The 21,471-nt window shown below is 48.7% G+C and overlaps 1 protein-coding gene across 3 annotated transcripts; it reads right to left on the bottom strand.

Moving 5' to 3' along the window:
- Positions 1–4,611: 4,611 nt before the first annotated feature.
- On the bottom strand, positions 4,612–21,352 carry LRRC2 (leucine rich repeat containing 2). 3 transcript variants are annotated; one of them, XM_079795406.1, is made up of 9 exons: positions 21,190–21,352; positions 16,212–16,355; positions 13,552–13,759; positions 12,447–12,603; positions 11,987–12,123; positions 10,306–10,451; positions 7,780–7,935; positions 5,576–5,712; positions 4,612–4,944 (listed from the first exon to the last, which is right to left on the bottom strand). In XM_079795406.1, exons 2-9 carry the CDS (start codon positions 16,334–16,336, stop codon positions 4,895–4,897), a joined length of 1,116 nt encoding a protein of 371 aa, XP_079651532.1. In that variant the 5' UTR covers positions 16,337–16,355; positions 21,190–21,352; the 3' UTR covers positions 4,612–4,894. The 3 variants fall into 3 exon arrangements, with proteins under 3 accessions (XP_079651532.1, XP_079651534.1, XP_079651533.1); XM_079795408.1 differs by lacking the exon at positions 21,190–21,352 and adding an exon at positions 20,810–21,001; XM_079795407.1 differs by lacking the exon at positions 21,190–21,352 and having other exon boundaries at positions 16,212–16,465.
- Positions 21,353–21,471: the final 119 nt, after the last annotated feature.

A 21,471-nucleotide genomic window follows, 5' to 3' on the forward strand; every position in this document is an offset into this window, starting at 1 on the left:
TTCACTCCTGGTGGGTCGACCTGACCATGCTTATCGGTTCGGCTTGCTGGCTTCACAGCTGAGTCAGCTCCTTAATCACTTCACAAAGGTCTTGAAAAGGAAACTTTTAAGAAAAACTTAACTCCCTATTTATACATAAGAAACTTAACCCCCTATTCACATAAATATATGTGTTGATTTAAAATAATATGATTACTTTTCAGATTAATTCAGGTGTTCTATCTATCCTATCTAATAAAGAGGGAATATGCTAATTGACCCTCACACCATCACAAAGATGGCGGCGCCCACAGCCACAAGATGGTGGCACCCAGTCCCCTCAGTCCCACCAGCCACCCAGGGCCAGCCCAAGGTGCAGGCAAGCCTCGGATGGCAGCTGCCCAGCCGCCCAGGGCTGGACCAAGATGCAGACAAGCCTTGGATGGTGACTGCCCAACTGCCCAGGGCCAGCCCAAGGTGCAGACAAGCCTGGGGTGGCAGCTGTCCAGCTGCCCAGGGCTGGCTCAAGGCACAGGCAAGCCTCGGATGGTGGCTGCCCAGCCACCCAGGGCCGCCTGAGGCTCAGGTAACCAGGGCCGGCCAAGGCTTGCGCTGCTGGCAGTGGCAGCAACAGAGGTGAGATGGGGGTGTCGCCTACCCCTGATCGCCAGGTCACCTCCCGTCCCTGAGGGCTCCTGGACTGTGAGAGGGGGCAGGCCGGGCTGAGGGACCCCCCCTCCAGTGCATGAATTTTCATGCACCGGGCCTCTAGTTAGATTACAAGTCCCCCCTCTGATTAGGTAGATTGGTTGATATCTACCAAACTTGTACTATAGTAGTAAATCTCTTTGTAAAAAAACTTTCCCTTTCAACAGACTAGAAAGGAACCAAACAAATTCTGTATTAGTTTACTTTAGATTCATTTATCTAATTAGATTTATTACGCAGTATACCTATAATTTCCTTTTAAGATTTCTCTTCACAATCCTTCTGATTTTTACAAATATTCTTACATTAACTCACTTTCTTTCTTTTCCTTCAAAATGCATCTCTATTCCTTATGCCTTCTATTCAGTATTCCTACTCCAATATCCTTTCTTCCTGTTATATCCCTTTCTTTATATCCCTTTTCACCATTTTTATTTCTTCAACTCTAATTCTTTACAAACCCTCTGTAACTTACATAGACCCTCAGCAGCTTACCCAGTCCCTTTCAGTTTGTCTATTACCTTTCTTTTTCCTTCATCTCTATACCTTCTATTATACCAAAACTATAAATTATTTCTAATTAGAGTTAAAGGTCAGTTCTACACAGGCTCCTCCATTGCTTGGAGTGGTGAGGAGTGTGTCTCAGGATCTATTTCTCCCCCAGATGGCCCATCGTCCTTGTTCTGCTTATGTCTATCTAGCTGCCTACCACAACCCCCTCATGGATCTTGGCTGTGAATTCTTTCAGGGAAAGGGGATATCAGGTCTCTTCTGAAACTGCTTCCTGCTTATGAGGGTGGGAGATTTCTTTCAGAGCCAAGACATCCTTGCTCCCTGTCAGAGGGAAAATGAGGCCTGGGCACAGGAGGAGGGGTCACTGGTGCCTGGAGGTGGTATTCCCTAGGTGGCAGTGGGGCTTGTAACCTGGTGGAGACAAACTGTGTTATAAAATTTAGTATTATTGGGTAAAAGTTACAACAGCACGAATTATGACAAATGGTCTGGTGGAAGGAAAAGACATTTCAGTTCTAATAATTTCTTGTTGAAACACAATTTTCCCCCTAAAATCACCCTCATTTTTATTAAAGAGCCAAATTAAGACCAACTTATTTACTGTGTGAAGTCTAGTTACAATTTGGCCTGATTATTTGCATTAACACAACAAGAATAACAGTTAATCATATAGGCTATTTTAAAATATATATGATTTGCTGGAATCTCATGAGAACGTTTACCATCAGAGCAAAGAAGCCAAGCCACACAGTTGCCATCAGGCTTTGCCTGCAATACCTACAGAATTGGAGTAAATTCTTCCAGTTTAAGTCCTCACAGGTGTCCTGAGGTCCTTATCTTTCAGGAAAGCAACCTTCGTCCCTTACCTGGAAAGATTGCCATGAGCATGTGACCAAGCAAGGTGCCAGGCTGTTTATCCAAGGGGCTTATCAGCTTCCAAGTCAGTCTTCATTCCTTAGAGCTTTCTGGTTACATCCAGACTCCTGGCATGTCTCTCTCTCAGACAGGACATTCCAGTAAAGTTTTGGTTAATAAAACCACAATTGGAAACTGACTTATGTCCTGTTATGAAGAAATCAGATTCTTATTGGATTTATGCAAACATATTGCCATGAGAACAATAATAACAAAACTATAATTATTTTTAGCCCTATAATAAAATTCTTTTGCTCCGATTTTTCTTGCATTTCTATAAATCCAGAGAACCTTTGCTTTAATGGAAAAATCCTCCCCCTTACTTTCAGAAATAGGCTTATTTTTCCAATGGAAAATATACTCACACTAGGGGCCCAGTGCACAAATTTGTGCAATTTGAAAGGAACTGTGGGCTGCAAGGCTGCAGTAGGCATAGGGGCGGGTCTTGGCCCATCCTCCAGGCCCCCGCCCAACCTCTCCCACCACAGTCCCCTCTCTGCCGGCAGCCCTGCTCCCGCCGCTGCTGTTGCCATGCACTGACGGTGCCGGCCCCGCTCGCACCCGCTGATGGCATGGAGTGATTGGGGCCAGTGCCAGCAGTGGGTGTGAGCGGGGCCATCACCAGCAGCAGGTGTGAGAGGCGGCTGCCAGCCCCGATCACCCCTCAGGAGCAGGGGGAGGTGGAGAAGCCCTGAGGGGCGATCAGCACTGGCAGCCACGGCTTGCACCCGCTGATGGCACCAAGCGATAGAGGCCGGTGCCAGGTGCCAGCAGTGGGGGGAGGGGGGGAGCGGGGCAGGCACCAGCAGCAGGTGTGAGTGCCGGGCAGGACTGCGGTGCATGGGAGCAAAGAATTTTTAGTAACCACCAGAGGCTTGCCTCATGACAGCAACTGGCACCCCGCCTTGTTCTGACACCCCCACTCACCTGCTCCACCATCCTGCCACGGCCGACACCCGCCATGTTCCATGTGAGCCCTCTGGTGGTCAACACACATCATAGTGACCAGTTGTTCGGTTGTTCCACCGTTCGGTCTATTTGCATATTACGGTTTTATATATATAGAATTCTTAAGAAGCATAACAAAGATAGCGTAACCTTGATGACTCTCAGGAGGCTGGAGAAGAGGTGGGTGTGTATGTGGGGAGATAGCAGGCCCCAGAGTTTGTTCCCAGGACTGCAGCAACTCTGGGGCCTCCAATGGCTTTAGTGCAAAAGTACCATTTTTTTTTCATTTTTTTTTTTTTCATTTTTTTATTAAGGTATTATATGTGTACATATCTTACCATTGCATTTTTTTTTTTTTACAAGGAGAGTGGCTCATCGATCCTATTACCTTGTTGGTCTTGCATAACTGGGCAAGCCCGAAGCTCTCCTTCTAACATGGCTTGCCTGACACAGGATCCCATAACCGAAGATCTAGTTGATGAACTCTCCCACACCAGTGGAAAGGAACAGGAAATATGTCCTCCGGCGGTAGGGCTTTAGGTACTACAGGCTCTACTTCAGGAGGAGGGGGTGGCGGTAGTTCCTCCTGGCGTTCTGTAGGCTTTTGATCCTTGATGTGAAGTGGGCATAGTGCAGCTCGAACAAGAACCCACATAGGTAATGACGACAAGGGCACTTGTTTTCCCTGGGCCTGATTTCTTTTTAAACTCCTGCCCACTTGTTCCCAGAGATACCTGAGGCCCCACTTGACTCTCATATATTGCTGCTGTTCAGCAGGCAGCTGCTGCCCATTGGGAATCCTTAGCTGAGAAATAATTCCCTCGAACTTGGACGTCTCCAGCGGGCTCCAGGGACTTACTGTGCCGTTACTTTTGTTTTTGAGGTTCCCGCTGTGTCTCGTGTGTTCCTCCTCACATGGGGCACCACTTGCTGGGGCTGACCAGCAGACCCTGATCATCAACGGATGAATGATTACTCTGACATACGATTGCTGTGAAAGAGAGGGCTAAGGGACTGCTTGGCTGGAGAAACCAAACAGCCCCGTTTGCCTACCTCCTCAGGCTTTTATTGTAACAACAGCTTGAACTAAAATTAACTATTAGATACTATCAGCAGGGTAGCATCCTTGAGAAGACACTGTGTCCTTTACGTAAGGACATCTAAAGACGAAGCATAAAGATTCCAATAAACACGGGGGGCTCAGACATGTTTGGAAAAGTCAAAGCAGGGGCGGATGCCTTCAGCCAACTCCCCTTGGAGGTTCTGACCTTTTGGAGTTTCCTCCTTACAAATTTTCCAACCAAGTCCCCTGCTTCCCCACACCCACACTCGCAATTTAAAACATACGGGAATAGAAATTTGTATAAACCCAAGGACAATTATTCTCAGTAAAAGAAATAATGCATTAAAACTCCTTCAAAATCACAAAATAAAATAAACTCTGATCTGGATTCATCCAATAGAAATGCTCTTTCACTGACCCTCTATCCCTTGATGCCTGAAAACAACACAACTTCAGAATTTGGTCTAAGTTACAATTTTTTAAAAAAAAAAAATGCATTTCTAAACTATTAAATGTGCATTATTTGGAAACAAGTGTATGCAAATGAGCCTTTAAATTTCCATCTATAAACCCATTGATCAATTCCCCAGTCCACAGAGAGAAGTATTCATACACTTGGAATTTGAAAGTCATTTTCCCGAAGTTATGGCCATGGTTTTTAGGCTTGCTGCTTAAGCACAAGCCATCACTCCCAGATGACATGGCTCACAGCACGAAGATTCGCAGCTGCACAGACAGGGAGATTCTGAGGTCTTCTGATGGATGGCATCAGAGCTGAAGGCTAAAAGACACTTTGGTGGTATAGCTGGGAACAGATTCTGTAACAAAAGGAAAATATATACTCAGCCATTCTGTTTCCTTATGGTGTGTGACTACCTGACCAGAAGAACAGGATTAGAGCCTTTTTTCTGTTCGTCATTCTTGTGACAAGGGACACTTTGGAAATCGCACTTTCCTGCACCTCCACACTCCTCTGTGAGCTCCAACCAGATGGGCGAGTTACTCGTCTGCCGTCTGTGCTTTCCATTTTGTGATTTTGATATGGGTATACCCTGATTTATATAAGAGATGACTTTTTCTAATGTTGAATTTAAATGGGTTTTGAAATAGAATCTTATTATCCTGTTAAGTAGGATAGTGTTGTCAATGTCATTTAGTTAAAAACTCATGTACAATTAGCAATACAACCCTCACATTTTAAGTATATGTTTCTCTGTAAAATAGTCGATGGTGTATCAAGCATTCAAGTGCACTAGGCAAATCAAATATTTTAAGGAAAGATATCTTTTGTTTTTGGTAAATGGAAAGGTAATTTAGGAAGTAAATTGCCCCTAACCAATTAACTTTGTGTCAATTTTACTTTTATCAATAAATCATGTATATAAGTATTACATGAGTTAATGGAATTTTGTATATTCATTTAAAATATTTTAAATATGAGTAACTTACCTCTTTCTTTAAGATCTTCAATATAGGCTCTCATAAATTCTTTATCAAAGTGTTGACGATCTTGTTCACTTTCCATCATTTCTTCACCATCTTGACGCTGAATATTATCAATGGGATTGTCCATAAGGTTTACAAATCTATTCAAGAAAATATGGACAATATCACATTTTCCCTTGTGCATTCTGAACTGCAAAATCCCTCCCGTGGGAAGTCAACCTTTGTGGTCCTAAATCCCAAGTTCTCACTTATTCTTGAAAGTCATAGTTGACCATAAAATTATCACCACCAGTGGATTCCACTGTGGAACAATCCATCAGGGTTACGGAATTAGTATTCAGGCAGAGACTGTCCAGAGGCCTTATGGGAGATGAGATCTACTCAGCCACAGACAGAGGGCAATGGGCAGGAGCCCAAAAGGTGGACAGTGACGCTTCTCTCAGTCAGATCCTTACAACTGTGTGATGCCTTACTGTGCTTGGTATTACGCCCAGTTAGTGACATCAACTCTTTTTTTAAATTTATTTATTAAATGGATGGGGGTAACATTGGTCAACATGAACATATATGTTCCATGTGTGGATTTCTGTTACAAATTTGTATATTGCACCATGTGCCCACCACCCAAGTCAAGTCTTCTCCTGGGATACAAAACTGAAACTTAGGAACACAAATAGCAGTGTGGTGGTTGCCAGAGGGAAGGACATCAACTCTTAAACCAGGCTTAACTAAACAGAAATCAGATAAAATCCCCATAAAAGAGGTATTTCTACAAAATAAACTGACAAACAAAAAAGATCTAGAGACACTGAAGCAGGAGGGGTGGGGGAGGTTAATCAATGAACTGACATGCATATATGCATGGCCCATGGACAGCCCACAGCCTGGGGAAGACCTGGGGAGGGGCGGGAGCGGAGTGGAGAGGGACGGGGGGGGGGGGGGGGGGCGGGGGGGGAGGGGTGAAAGGGGGCATCTGTAATATTTTCAACAACAATGATAAATTTTAAAAAGAAAAAATATCCTCAGGTGAGGATTAACACACACACAAAAGAAAGAAATGAGTATTTAATGAGTGAATAAATGCATAAATGTTTGTATTTTTTTCAGTTTTAATTTGGAGGGAGGGGAAGATCAAACCTAACAAAAATCATCCTAATTGGTTTTAGAAGATTATATGCAATATGTACATGTGGCTTATCCACACATACCTGTCGTATTTTAGCATATATGTTTTTTCCAGTTTGTTTTCCTTTTATTGTATTTAATGTCTAAATATACAGAAAGCAAAAAGGTTTTAATTCTTATATAGATCCACTCAATTTTTCCTTTGCAATCTTTCATTGAATTGTTATTGTCTTTCCCTACCCCACAACAATCTGCCTATATTTCATCATTCTTCACTTTTTAATCTAAGTAAGTCACCATACATATTTTAAATTTTGAACAATGAAATGGCACTTTTTATTTAAAGCAGCAGTCTCTTGCCCTCCCCTTTGTTACTCCCAGAACCCAAAGGCAATCTTTCAGTGGTCAGTCACTGTTTTTGTTGGGGGCAGAAATATTAATCATGCTCTGTTAACCGTGACTGCTCTGTTCTGATTAGAGAAGGCATATTCTGATCAGCTGGGAGTTGTACAGCTGGGATGTGGGAGTTAACCTGGGAATGCAGTCCATCCTCCTTTTCCAAGAACTGCTCATCGTCATGGAAAGATGAACAACCTTGTTGCCTAGACAATGGAATCCCAGGCATCTGCCCCACTGTGCCTTCCACCAGCACGCAGCATTGTATAGAAACCCTGAGTTCTACCTCTTCATGTTACTGTCCAAAACCTTCAAAATCCTGTAAAAAAGCATCAGAACTCCCGTGAACTGGGATCTGAGAGAGGACCTCAGGCTCCAGACGCTCCTCGCTCCTTACCTGGTGTCTGAACATGTCTATTGAACGTGTCTCCACGAGGATCTCTGGTCTACTCACTTTCAAAGTTATTTTTAAATAATTTTTTTATTGATTTCAGAGAGGAAGGGAGAGAGAGACAGAAACATCAATGATGACAGAATCATTGATCAGCTGCCTCCTGCATGCCCCCTACTGGGGATTGAGCCTGCAACCCCAGCATGTGCCCTGACTGGGAATCGAACCTCGACCTCCTGGTTCATAGGTCGATGCTCAACGGCTGAGCCACGCCTGCTGGCCGTGGTCTACTCACTTTAAAGGTGTGGACGAGTCACAGAGGGCCGTCGGGAGCTCCACCAAATGGTCCCCACTGACAGCCAACAAGGTGAGCTTCTTCAGGTTGAGCAGGGCATAGGGAAGGTAGGTCAGCTTGTTCTTATACAGGAGAAACGTCTGCAGCTCCTCGAGCCTACGAGACGGAAAAGGGATTAGCACAAGGACTCCGCTTCCCAGTGAACTACCAATCAGTCCCAGTAGGAAATCTAAGAATTAGTTTATTTTTTATATGTGACCCTTATGAAAAAAGACTAACTTTAGAAATTAAACAAATTCCTGCCAGGTGACACAATCTGTGTTTATTTTTTATTTTTTTACTGACTTCATGGCCGATTGAAGACACAGATACAGCGGCAGCATAAGCACATTGCGCAGTATGCAGCAGGGGGCCTAATAATTAGCATATCCTTCCAATACGGATGTCTATCCGCTATACTGTACACACGGAACTGATACAAAACAGTGTTGAATGCAAACTGTAATCGAAAAACTTTTTTTAAAAAATCAACATATTCCTCCCAGTGTCTGCCTCATTCCAAGGGTGAACACAGCACGGGAAAGAAGTTATGAAAACAAACAGATTTCAGCCAATGTTTCCTTTTGTAGATCTTGAGAGTAGTTATTCCTCTCTCATCGTATTTTCTAACTTTACAACAGGAAGAAATCTGTGCAGGAAAGGAAATGAGCCGACGATGCTCCAATGCATTTTACTCTGGTTTCTGTTTTATTCTAACTCAGCGACTCCCTCTTCAGTTTTTTCTTTCATCCATTTGCATAATCCTGACAGACCCCATAAATATTTCACAAAGTCCCCTCATATCTCAAACCAAAGCAGTTCCCCTTGACTCTCACAGACCGAGGAAGCATCGCTGCACATCAGAGGTAGCAGGAGCAGAAAACAGAAACAGGAGATGGCCTTCAGACGAGGCCACTTTCGGTGTCTTATGCTACGTTCTAAAGAAGGTGGCAGATTTCAGAAGGCCAGAGATTTTGTTTCATTCACAACTTTAAACCCAACCTGCCCTATAGGCCACTAATAACATTGGCGGAATGAATGAATGAATGAATGAATGAATGATATATGATTCAGTGTAACAATTATTTTTAAACATGAAATAGCTACAAGGATATAATTTGAAAACCTTAATAAGCATCCCAATTTTGTTTGAAAGATTATGTATAACTAGCGTTCCCGTTGCAGGAAAAATCCTGCAATTTTCCTGCTGCACTCTACCCCACCCTGCCTGCTCTCTTCCCTTGTCCCCCGCCCCGCAATCTCCGCCAGCCTCCCTGCTTTTCTAACTTCTCCGCTAGCCCGCTCTCCTTCCTTCTTCCCCGGCCCCGCCTCCGCTCCTCCCTTCTCCCCCGGCCCGCCTTCTCCGCCAGCCCACTGTCCTCCCTTCTCCCCCGGCCCTGCCTCCGCTCCTTCCTTCTCCCCTGGCCCCACCTCCGCTCCTCCCTTCTCCCCCGGCCCCGCCTCCGCTCCTCCCTTCTCCCCCAGCCCCGCCTCCGCTCCTCCCTTCTCCCCCGGCCCCGCCTCCGCTCCTCCCTTCTCCCCCGGCCCCGCCCCTTCTCCCCCGGCCCCGCCTGCTCAACTTCCTTCTCCCCCGGCCCCGCCTCCGCTCCTCCCTTCTCCCCCGGCCCCGCCTCCGCTCCTCCCTTCTCCCCTGGCCCCGCCTCCACTCCTCCCTTCTCTCCCGGCCCCGCCCCTTCTCCCCCGGCCCCGCCTGCTCAACTTCCTTCTCCCCTGGCCCCGCCTCCGCTCCTCCCTTCTCCTCCCCCTGGCTTCCTTGCTTCTCTGCAGCTTTGCTCCCTTCTGCAGCTCTTGGCTTCTTTCTACGCTGTCGCGATATGCAAATTAGCCGCCATCTTTGTTGGGGTAATTTGCATATTCATCCTGATTGGTTGGCAGGCGTGGCTTGGCTGGTGGGCGTGGCTTGGGTGTAGCGAAGGTGTGGTCAATTTGCATATTTGTCTATTATTAGATTAGATAAATCAATACGTGAAACTAATAAAAATTAACCTCACGGATATTCTAAACATAGAGTGATATATTTCTATTCCATATGTAATAATTTTACTTTTCTACTTCTGTAATGAAAAGTGGATGATGCCATTCTATTGGGAACCAAAGTAAATTAAAATTCACCAAAACAAGGAAGATTTGTTCAAATGAACATATACAGGTGAGCAAAAGTAGGTTTACAGTTGCTCATATGAAAAACAATACAAGAATTATTAAATAATATAAGAATTGTGTTTTGCATACTCACAATGTAAACCTGCTTTTGCCCACCCCTGTATATATACATGTACATGTATGATGTAGACTAGAAACTGTCTTATTATATAAAGAACCAAACTCATTTCCTAGAAACAATGAACTCTGGAGAATTCATTGATTTCAAAGACCATTCGTGTGCTATGCAAGTTTAAAAGGTTACGGTGTTTAAGATGTTAGTAGCTAGTTCATATACCTCACCTTCAGAATGCAAGTAGCTACCTGTCTATATCTTGTGGCAGGTCATTCAGGCTATTGTTGCTGATATCCAACCACTGCAAATTGGACATCCTCAGGACACAGATGGGGACACTGGAAAACTTGTTTGCTGAGATATCTACAAATGTAACTTGCTTCAAATTACTTAACTAGAAAGGAACAACAAAATATTCTAATTACTTCTGTAAGAGAGAGAGTTAAGTTCGACTAATAACTTTTCAACTGGTGTCTCTTCCCAGAGGCATTCCTATGAATATACGCAAAAGAGGTCAAACAGCGTGCTTTTGGACCACTGGGCATCACGCCGGGGTGCTCAGACGAGTGGCTCACAGTGGCTGCCCGAGCGGAGATGGTGGTTTCCTAGGTAAGCAATGCAATTTTATATCGTAAATGGGCAAACCAGAATTCTCAGGGGGTGATGGGAATATCTTAAAACTGAGTTGATAACATGTTTATTTATTTGTTTATCTATTTATTTATTTTTCAGGGGAGAGCGCAAACACGGTCCCCCACTACCACAAAACATGCGGCCGAGTTTCCCACACTTGGGGGAATCCCAGGGATCAGCACATCCGGGGTGCAATGGATGAGCCTCACCTGGGGAAACCCCTCCGTGAGCATGGCATCTCCCCTGAGAGGTAAGCAGGTGAAATGTACACTTACAATGACTGAATTTTCTGGTACATAAACTACATCTCCATAAAGGGGGGAAAGAACAAGGAACAGAGAGACCAGCCTAGGAGGCCGTGTCCCAGTCCAGATGACACACAACTTGGCCTTGGACTACGGTGTTGGTGGGAAGGTGCTGGGCAGTGGCCAGATGTTGAGGGCCTGCCTAAGAGGGCTGACTTATGGCATGGAAGAAGAAAGGTCAGAGGTGACTTGGCTTGCTTGTAATCTGAACGCGTGAGAGGGCTGAGCCATTTTCTAAACTGGGGAGGACTGGGGACTGCCCCTCCTCCCACACAGAAGTTTTCAGGGAAGGAGATTAACACCCCTCCCAGGTCTGTGACCGGCAGCCAGGCCTTGTCTGGACCTGCCAGCAATACCATTTTTAGCCTGTTCATAGCCTGCAGGACTATCAGGCTCTTATCTCTTCCACACAAGAGGCCTGTTGAGTTTTATTTGGCAATTAAAACCATTCATTTTCATCTGCTCCATTTTACCAGGAAATGATTTGAAATCATTTACCTAATGAGTACAGACCAAAGGAAACTAATAAATACTTTTCAATTAATACAAGTCTTAAATCCTATCTGTAGGACTACTTGAGTTACCTAAAAGTTGTGTTCAGTATATAAATTTTTACAATTATACCCCCTTTATTTATTTCCAGCTGTTTCTAATGTATTTCACCATTGTGGATAAATAAATCAGGTCTGTATCACAGACAATAGGCATCATATATTGAATAGGCATTAAATACAAATATCTTGCATGAAAAGTGGATTTTTTGCCTGGTTTTCCTTTGATGGCATTTCTGAACTGAAAACCAGGTCCTGGCCTAGTGTAAGAACATTTTAAAGACCTTGTAATAGCCAGTACATGGTGATTGACATGTCAGGAAAATGTGACATAATATAGATGGGTTTCATTTTTCAAAGCTTCTTCCCCATATTATAGACCATTCCATATCATACACCAAATAAAAATAAATCATAGTGCAGAAATGGTACTTCCTTACTTCAAAGGGGAGCTCAGTTAATTCTAGATTTCCAGAACAATCCAGTTTCTCGAGATTTTCACACTCTCCCAATTCTGGAGGAATGCTCTTCAGATGGTTGAAACTCACGTTGAGTTCTTTCAGGTTCTTCAAACAGCCTGTCACCAGAAGAAAAAAAAAAGGAAAAAAATGACTATCACAATGACCAAAAGAAAATGAAAAATGCCTAAACACAGCATTGCTGACTCGTGAGACTTCTAGATTCTGAGCACCTGGCCAAGGTCTGTATGTGCTGAGTTACACAGGCGAGACCGTGGCGTCACCACCCAAAGGGGACACCGTGACCAAGCAGCTCTAGGAACACGAGCACGGCCCTGCCTGGCGACTTCCTGGGGTGGGAGGGGGAGCAGTTCTCACGGCAGCCGCCCCTGTCCACCGGCTGCCTGCTCGCCGGCGGCCTGGGCTCTGCTGAGAGACATACCGATTTCAGCCGGAAGATGGGAGAGCTGGTTTTTTGGCAGATCCAGAATTCTCATCGCTTGGAAGAGCTTGATATAGGCAGGAATGGTTTCAATCAGGGTGTGGCTTATGTGCCATTCTTTCAGGTGCGTCTGCTCCTTCAAGGAGTCGGGGAGCTCCTGGAACAGGTGAATGACAGTGGTTGGCGCTAGGTCCTCAAGGTGGCCGAGCACGCTCAGAGCCCAGGAAGATGCGTGCTTGTTTTAAAAGCCAGACGCGAGGGGGCACGCGCGAGAGCGTCAGCGGAGACTGCCGGCTCCCGGCGTTTCAGAGGGAAAGCAGACACTGCGGGGGCCACTCATCTCGCAGGAAGAGAGGAGCCCAACCCAGAGCTGCCGGGAATTGGTGATATTATTCCAGTCAGATGCCGGGTCAGCACAGACAAGCAGGCTCACAGCCACAGCCACAACATGCCTTACTGTTTACACATGCGTTTAACATCTAAAAATACAGCCTGTCCATGCACCCGGCTGTTCGATTTGGCCTGCATTTCCCTTCCTCGGTAGTTGCTTTTCAAAATAACTGATAAACATGTACTATTTGCTGGGCCAAATTTCTAAATGTTTTTATGAGTCTACAGGAGGGAAAAGATGGACAGAAGACAGAGGACTCCCAACCAGGCTCCGCCAGTGTCCACGGGAGCCACCTCCCTGGGCCTTCGTGGAGGAGGAACCTCGAGAACCTGGTTCAGAGCAGACCCTCTCGGTTTCTTTTTTAAAAAATATATATTTTTATTGATTTCAGAGAGGAAGGGAGAGGGACAGAGAGATAGAAACATCAATGAGAGAGAATCATTGATCGGCTGCCTCCTGCACACCCCACAGTGGGGATCGAGCCCGCAACCCAGGCATGTGCCCTTGACTAGAATCAAACCCGAGACCCTTCTGTCCACAGGCCGACGTTCCATCCACTGAGCCACACCAGCCAGGGCCAGAGCAGACCGTCTCAAGGCAAGAGCGCTCACCCGCCAAGGCCAAGGCCTTGAGCTCAGCTCAGCTGCGGCCATCAGGACCTCAGCACTGCACTGAGCCGCCACTGGCCGCAGAGACAGGAACACGTCGACTCACCGTCCAGTGCTCTCCTGAAAGCTCAAACACAAACTTGCTGCTGCCTTTGCCCCTGCCCTCGGAAGGCGAGCTCTGCCGCAGAAGCAAGTTCCTCTCGAGCTTGTCCAGCAGCCGCACGCTGGTGTCCACGAAGCCGTTCCTGCAGTAGGCGGCCTGGGGGACGCCTCTCCGGCGGCACTCGGCCACGAGGTTCCACTCCTCCTTGATCCTAAACGCAGGCAGAGGCACCGTCACTGGGCAGGGCCCTCACCTGCCCGCAAAGGGCCCCTGGCGCAGCCCTCCCCTGGCCGGAAGGGGTGGGGAAACTTAAAACCCCAGGGTTGTGAATTACTAGCAACTTTGGCTTTAAAAAGTTAGAGGAATTAGATAAAATTCCCGGCTAAAATTTCTCCCAAAGTTACCTACACGTTTGATTAATGATAGCAGGTGGATAGTAGGTGGATAGTATCCTATCCTATTCCTTGGATAGTAGGTGGTGCCAACACAAGTTTTAAAAATGCAAGGCCCCAGGAATTTGCTGATCGTTCAAGAGCATGTGGATAGAAACACATAGGCAGCACCAGTTTATGAAACACCCGAGTTCAGAAAGTGCCCATCAGCCGCCCTGGGAAATTCCCTCCGGCAGGTGCACCTGTTATCATAAACTCCAGGTGCAGTCCGACGCTGGAGCTGGCTGGGGACCCCTCAGCACCCCTGTCCCCCGCCCACCAACACACACACACACACACCCCTTCTCAGTACTTCTCCTTGGTAATTTTCTGACCATTGTTTTGTAACTTTCCACATTGATGCCTCATCCCCCAACTTGACTGTAAACCCGTGAGGACTGTGGGCCACACCTTGCTGTCCTCGGGGTGCCGCAAGGTGGTTACAGTGGTATGTTGCCCGTGGCGGGCCTTTCTCATTTAGTGGTTTAATATCTGCTCGGACCCTTCAACAGGCTAATATCCTATGAGGTACAAAACCAAAATTTGTGGTCGTTTTCCTTCAAAACTCTCAGGCACAGACGTTGTCTCAAAATAGGTTGTCCACGCACCCGGACCCTCTTCAGGGACTTGGTGGCGGGCGGGATCAAGACTTCTAGGAGGGGATGCCGAAACCAGTGTGGCTCAGTGGATAGAGCATCGGCCTTCGGATTGAAAGGTCCCAGGTACGATTCCGGTCAAGGGCATGTACCTTGGTTGCGGGCACATCCCCAGTACAGGGTGTGCAGGAGGCAGCTGATCAATGTTTTTCTCTCATCGATGTTTCTAACTCTCTATCCCTCTCTCTTCCTCTCTGTAAAAAATCAATAAAATATATTTTTTAAAAAGACTTCTAGGAGGGGCAACTGTAAAAGCAGACTCTGCGTGGCCAGAGGCTAAGTGACAAGTAAGAAGTTCCAACTTGCCGAAACCGGTTTGGCTCAGTGGATAGAGCGTCGGCTTGGGGACTGAAGGATCCCAGGTTCGATTCAGGTCAAGGGCATGTACCTTGGTTGCAGGCACACCCCCGGTGGGGGTGTGCAGGAGGCAGCTGGTCGATGTTTCTCTCTCATCGATGTTTCTAGCTCTCTATTCCTCTCCCTTCCTCTCTGTAAAAAATCAATAAAAGATATTTAAAAAAAAAAAAGAAGAAGAAGAAGTTCCAACTCCCTGTGGCCACAGCGTTGTGCAGGGGAAAGGGCTCGGCTAAGTTACCAGGACCCTCGTCCTTGTCTTCCAATTTGGGATAACAACAACCACCTGAAACAGCCATATTTGCTTACGTAGCAGCTTGATTATCCAGCATGATCAGAATGGGTGTTAGTTCGATCCTAATAGTTCATAAAAGTGAAGAACCAAGAACAGAGAGACATCCACACCTCTGCGTTTTGTTTTTAACTTAAAGCACAGAAATAGCACACTTGGCCAAGTTGGTGTAGAATGGGTGTGCCCATCAGAACCCCATCCTGCCCTTCAGAATGGGTGTGCCCATCAGAACCCCATCCTGCCCTTCAGAATGGGTGTGCCCATCAGAACCCCATCCTGCCCTTCCCAGAACAAGCACGCGCCCACACTGCATCACGCGGGGTTCCGGCTGGGTCTCTTCCCAGGGGATACACGTTACGGAATGCAAAGCACCTGGAGTGCAGCCTCCTAGCTTGCCGTCCTTTCCTCAGTCTGGTGTAGTGTTCATTCCATTGTGTGATTCATATTTACCACAAACAGTTTTTCCAAAACACTCGGTTTCGTTTTCATTGACATGCGTTTACCTCAGAGCAGTCAGCCTACAAGTCACACCACTGCAATCGAATAAAACTGGCATCAACACAGGAGCCTTGCCTGGCGCCCAGCTCCTGGGGGAGGCTGACCTGCTGACACAGAGCAGCCGGCACCTGGCTCACACGGGAGTGGAGAGTCAGGCGGCCCCTGACCCAGAACTGGCTGCAGAAGACTTGATCGCATCATCGCTGCCTTCCCTGGGCCTCGCACGGTGCCTGGGGTCCTGTGGGTCCCTACAGCTGTGGGTGCTACTTTAAAGAAATCGAATGTTCATGCTGGGCAACAGCGTGAAGGTTCGAAGTTCAATAAGCGGGTGTCAACGACAGAATGCCCAGGAGAAAGACGCCCCCTCCAGACACAGCTCCCGTCTGCGGGCCCTGCTCGCTGAAGCAGCTACAGGCAAGCACAGAAACATACTTTTCCAAGGCGCTCCTCTCCAGTCTCTCTGCCTCCTTCTTCTGCCAAGCTCTGTGCTTCTTGACGCGCGTTTCCCACAAGCCTCTGATGGCAGAAATGTCGAATGTGACCACTTTATGTCCCATGTTGGGAGCATAAAATTACCTATTTAAAAAATATATACATGTATGTCAGCTTCACCCACACACAGAAGGAGGTAGTCTTACCATGAATGTTGAATAGAAACATGATTGAATCAGTTGTCTTAAGTGACAATGAAATGTCTTGTTAGTTCAAGGATGTTCGGCTGGGCTCATATGCTTTATATATATTATTGATATGTATTATTGATTTCAGAGAGGAATGGAGAGGGAGAGAGAGATAGAAACATCATAAATGAGAGAGACTCATTGATTGGCTGCCTCCTGCACGCCCCCTACTAGGGATTAAGCCTGCAACCCGGGCATGTGCCCTTGACCAGAATTGAACCCAGGATCCTTCAGTCTGCAGGCCAACGCTCTATCCACTTAGCCACACCGGCCAGGGCTGTGCTCATTTCTTAAGGTCTCTGTGTGACAGTCCAAGTGCAACACTCACCCTAGGGTCACCTCCTCTACAACATCACACTTGTCTCAATGGAATTGTAGGTTCCCAGAGCTCCCCGGGCATTCCTCACGCTCCAAGCTCCCATATTCTACTGAATTTAGTAGGAGCTAATCTTCCCACCAGGTTGTAACATACTCCAGGGTAAGTTTAATGAGTTAATCACCACACACACACACACACACACCTGGCTGTCTACGGCTGCACACCAGCCACCATTCAGTAACAAAAGCAAACATTGCACAAAGCTCCGTGAGCACTTTCCCACCTGGGCCTGACCCCACCCACCCAGCCTGGGACATGTTCTGGGAGATGCTCCTGCACCATGAACGAGGCCTCACAAGCGACTGGTCTGTTCAGGCAGATTTCCAATGCCAAGAAAGTCAGACTCAGGCACGTCTCAGCTCTCACATCTCAAGGAGACTCAGCACAGTGCCTGGCACACAGTAGGCCCTTCATAAATATTTGTCAAATGAATAAGTGAATGAATGAAAGTGACTAAAAGAATTATATCCAGATTGCTTCCTTCTCAGGCCACTCAATGAGCTTTCTCTCTTCTTTTCACTTTCACAACTCATCTTTGCTGTTTAAGTGATTATTTGATCACTGCAAAAAATTTATCAGGACATAAAAGTGCATGTCCATTCATTCCACTAAGCTATAGTTACCTCCCTTACCTATGTAAAATAACTTTCTAGAGATTGTTTTAAACTGCCCCTGCCTACAGCATCAAAATCTGGCTAAATCCATTTCCTGATTTGCACAAACACACGGAAACTTGAGGGGACGCCCTGGGCCAGAACCGCTCAGCTAAGCCACTTGGACTTCCGAACCTCAGAAACTGTGAGATAATACAAATTTACTGTTTGAAGCTGTTAGGTGTTGGGGTGATTTGGTTCTGCAGCAACAAATAACATGGTGGACAGTAAGATGAGGGCAATTTATAAAAATCAGCCTCATTACAGTGCCCTCTGGTGTCTATACAGCCAGCTCTTCCTCGGACACATCCACTTGCAGGTCTCACACATATCTCGGAGAAACGTGATTTCTTCTAAACGTACCCATTTAAAACCAATCCATCCCTGGCTGCTTAATCCCCATCCGGAGAGTGACTCCATGTTTACCTGGAGGGCACGTTTTCACGCTTTGTTTCCTCACTCTGCCCACCCCTTTGGGGACGTACGCACACGCACACGCACACACACTGATGCACACACAGTCTCTCTCACGCACACACGCACACACACTGATGCACACACAGTCTCTCTCACGCACACGTCCCTTTCATCACCCAAGTCTTAGTGGGTGTGCGATTCTCATCACCAGACAGTGTCACATCTGGCCTCAGTTGTGCAAAAACCACAGCTGGTCCCCTGACTTTCCACTCAGCCACATCCAGTCCGTTCGTCACACGTAGTGACAGCCATTTTCCAAGGAGAACTGGATCGTGCTGCCTGCCACCGGGCACAAGTCCTCCAGAGACTTCCCTTTGGAACTCGAGGGAGACCCAGCTCCTCACAGCGCCCAGTAAGCCCCTGGTGTGACGTGCCAGGCCCCGGCCAGCCCCTCCCACTCACCCCGACAGCTCTCCTCATGCTTGCCCCCCAGCTTCCCCCCTCAGACTGTTCACAAGCTCCCTCTGCCTGGACCAGCCATCTGGGAGGCCCCAGAAGAGCTCAGAGCCTGGCCCCTTAAGTCAGCCCTCCCACCCACACACTTGTGCATTGAACCCTGTGCATGGAGCCCCTTTACTAGGTGTGTTTCTGTCCCTTGATTCCTGGGAACCCTTCACACCTGGCATTTATGGGCACTCGCTAAATGCAGGAAGACGAATGCCTTGCCCCGAGTTAATAGAGGGAGAACGGATGCTGAAGGGATACATTCTAACAGCAGCAGATGGATGCAACACAGAGGCTGCGCTGCTGTGGAGCCAGAGAGGAGAGGCCCCTCAGTGTGTGGGGGGAGAGGGGATGGGCTGGTCCTGCAGGAACCGTGAAGAAGGGGAAATACCTTCTTCCCACGCCCCGCCCCAACCCCAGGTATGTCAGAGTCACCTCACAGAACCACCCGTGCCCCCAAGCCAGAGGGCATAACTGAGAACCATGTCCCCTGGCAGGAACACGCTCTCCACTCTGCCAGGACTCCAGGCAGGAGCGGGGCTGCTGGTCACCTTGTCCTCTCCTTTCCTGTCAAATGACAAACTGGCCTGGCCGAGGTGGCTCAGCTGGTTGGGCATCGTCCAGTGCACTGGTCTGATTCCCGGTCAGGGCACATGCCCAGGTTTCAGGCTCAATCCCCAGTAGGGGGTGTGCAGGAGGCAACTGTTCAATATTTCTCTCTCACATCAATGTCTCTCTCTCACATGGGTCTCTATCTCTCTCCTTCTCCCTTCCTCTCTATAAAAGTCAATAAAAAACCTATTTTTAAAAAATGATAAACTAGATTGGGGGTGCGGGTGGGGCAGGGTTAGCATCTGAGAGAACGGGAGTGGGAAGGACCTGGGAGTCTGGGAGGAGACCAAACAAAGTCCACAGCCCAGGCGCCGAGCCATTCCTGGTGCCCCCTCTTTGAGGTCAGGAGAGGGTCAGGGGGAAGATGGGAGAGGGGAGCAAAGCTGGTGTCAAGAGGTCCCCTGAGCCAGCCGTGGGGGGGAGAGGCATGGCCCCCCTCCTGCCCGCCTGACCCTCGGGGTCCCCAGGGCATCTCCTCCCCTTGGGCAGGCCGACTCCAGGCCTTCCGGGTATCTGCCCGAGGGAAGGACAGTGACCAGTGGGAATTTCTGGGGACACCAGATACAGGGGGGACCAGAGGGCAGACAAGGGGCGTCAGTGGCACTAATTCCATTCTGTCCTCACGTGAGGCCACTGCCTGGACCCCAGAGGGAGTTTTCCGATAGGAAGTGTGGGGTACACAGGGGCTCATATTCAAGTGAGGTCAGTATAGTCACAATACATCCCCAAGCTCTGAATTAAATCACATGTTGTGTCACATGATCAGGATTTCCCTGGGGCACCCTTACTTTTATTGTAATCTGTTAAGCTAGCAATGGGGATGGGGCACTTGGCTGCAGGTGGGATGAAGAGGACAGCTGAGTGGAGTGCCTGGGCCGGAGTCCTGCCTCCCGGGTACTGGTTACTGCTGCATGTCCCCAAGACGGTCACCTCAGCTCTCTGAACCTCGGGGTTCTCATCCCAACATGGGGTGGAACAGCAACGCTGAGCTCCTAGGGTTGGTGATAGGATCACGCATAATCCTGTCAGGTGCTTAAGACAGTACCCGACACCTAGTGAAGCTCAAAAAGTGTCAGTTATTTAAAAAAAAGAAATCAAGACGGACATTGTTGCCAACTAAGAATAAGATACAAATGAGAGGAGCATGAGCATCTGAGGATCTGTCTGCACCCCCATGGCTGGCAGGGGCTGGGAGAGCAGCCCCGAGGTACCAGGAGGGTCGGCTCTCCTCTGTGAGTCCCATCACTTTAAAAAAAAATGTTTTTTATTGATTTTTAGAGAGAGGAAGGGAGAGGAAGAGGCAGAGAAAGAGGAAGAGGGAGGGAGGGAGGGAGGGAGGGGGAGAGAGAGAGAGGAGAGAGGGAGAGAGAGAGAGAGAGAGAGAGAGAGAGAGAGGAGAGGGGAGAGGGGAGAGGGGAGAGGGGAGAGAGGAGAGAGGAGAGAGGAGAGAGGAGAGAGGGAGAGAGGGAGAGAGGGAGAGGGAGAGAGAGAGAGAGAGAGAGAGAGAGAGAGAGAGAGAGAGAGAGAGAGGAGGGAGGGAGGGAGAGAGAGAGAAGCACCAGGCTGCCTCCCGCACACCCCACACTGGGATGGAGCCCAAAGCCCAGGCCTGTGCTCTGACCGGGAATCCAACCACAACCTCCGGGTTCCTAGGTCGCTGCTCAGCCCCTGAGCGCCCCGGGCTGAAGCACAGTCACATCTGATACCCCTGGAGCCGGGGACCTTTCGTGCCTGGGAGGTCGCTCAACCGCTGAGCACACGGGCCGGGCTCCCATCGCTTCTTACCCTCACCCCTGCCGGCCAGGAGGAGACCCCTCCGGGCAGACGCCCATCAATCATCCTTTCGGGCCGGAACACAGACGGAGCTGCTTTCTCCGCCTGGACAGCACTGGGGACCACAGAGGGTTGAGCCCGGCCTTGGGCTCAGGGCGGAGTGCTGGGGGCACCCACTAGCCAGGAGCAGGAGTGGGGGACCTGCCCCGGAGCCGCCCGGCCCCCTCTCCCCGTCGTCCCCACCCCCCGCCCCCTTGTGCCCTTGGGGGTGAGCACCCCGTCCCGCCCGGGCACGGCGGGATGCAAACAGAGAGCGCTGCCCCCACCCTCCCGGTCCCCGCAACCCCCGGGTTTCCGGAGCGGCCGCTCGCCCGCCCACGACGGCCACCTACCGTGACTGCCGCCGCCCGAGCCCCTGCCGCCGCCCGCCCGCCCCTCGCCGGAGCCGGAAGCCCCGCCGCCAGCCGCGGGCGCCGGGCTATATTTGTGCGCTGAGCGCATGACCCGCCGCCCGGGAGGGAGACGGAGCGCGGGCCCCGTGCCGCCGGCCGCGCTGCCCTCTCTGCGGCCTGACTCAGCGGCGGGCGGGGCCTGGCCCAGCGCCCACGCGAACCGGGCGGCTGTCACCGGGTCACCGCAGCTCCGGGCAGGCGGGGCTGCGGACCTAAGAAATC

This window comes from Cnephaeus nilssonii, assembly GCF_951640355.1.
Source record: "Cnephaeus nilssonii genome assembly, chromosome: 17".
Classification (NCBI taxonomy): domain Eukaryota; kingdom Metazoa; phylum Chordata; class Mammalia; order Chiroptera; family Vespertilionidae; genus Cnephaeus; species Cnephaeus nilssonii.

Coding starts and splice junctions, on each gene's coding strand:
- LRRC2 (XM_079795406.1), bottom strand. CDS start 16,336: ATGGGACATAAAGTGGTCACATTCGACATTTCTGCCATCAGAGGCTTG. Junction 13,760..16,211: donor GAGAGGAGCGCCTTGGAAAA/GTATGTTTCTGT, acceptor GCCTGCGTTTAG/GATCAAGGAGGAGTGGAACC. Junction 12,124..12,446: donor CCATCTTCCGGCTGAAATCG/GTATGTCTCTCA, acceptor TTCTGGTGACAG/GCTGTTTGAAGAACCTGAAA.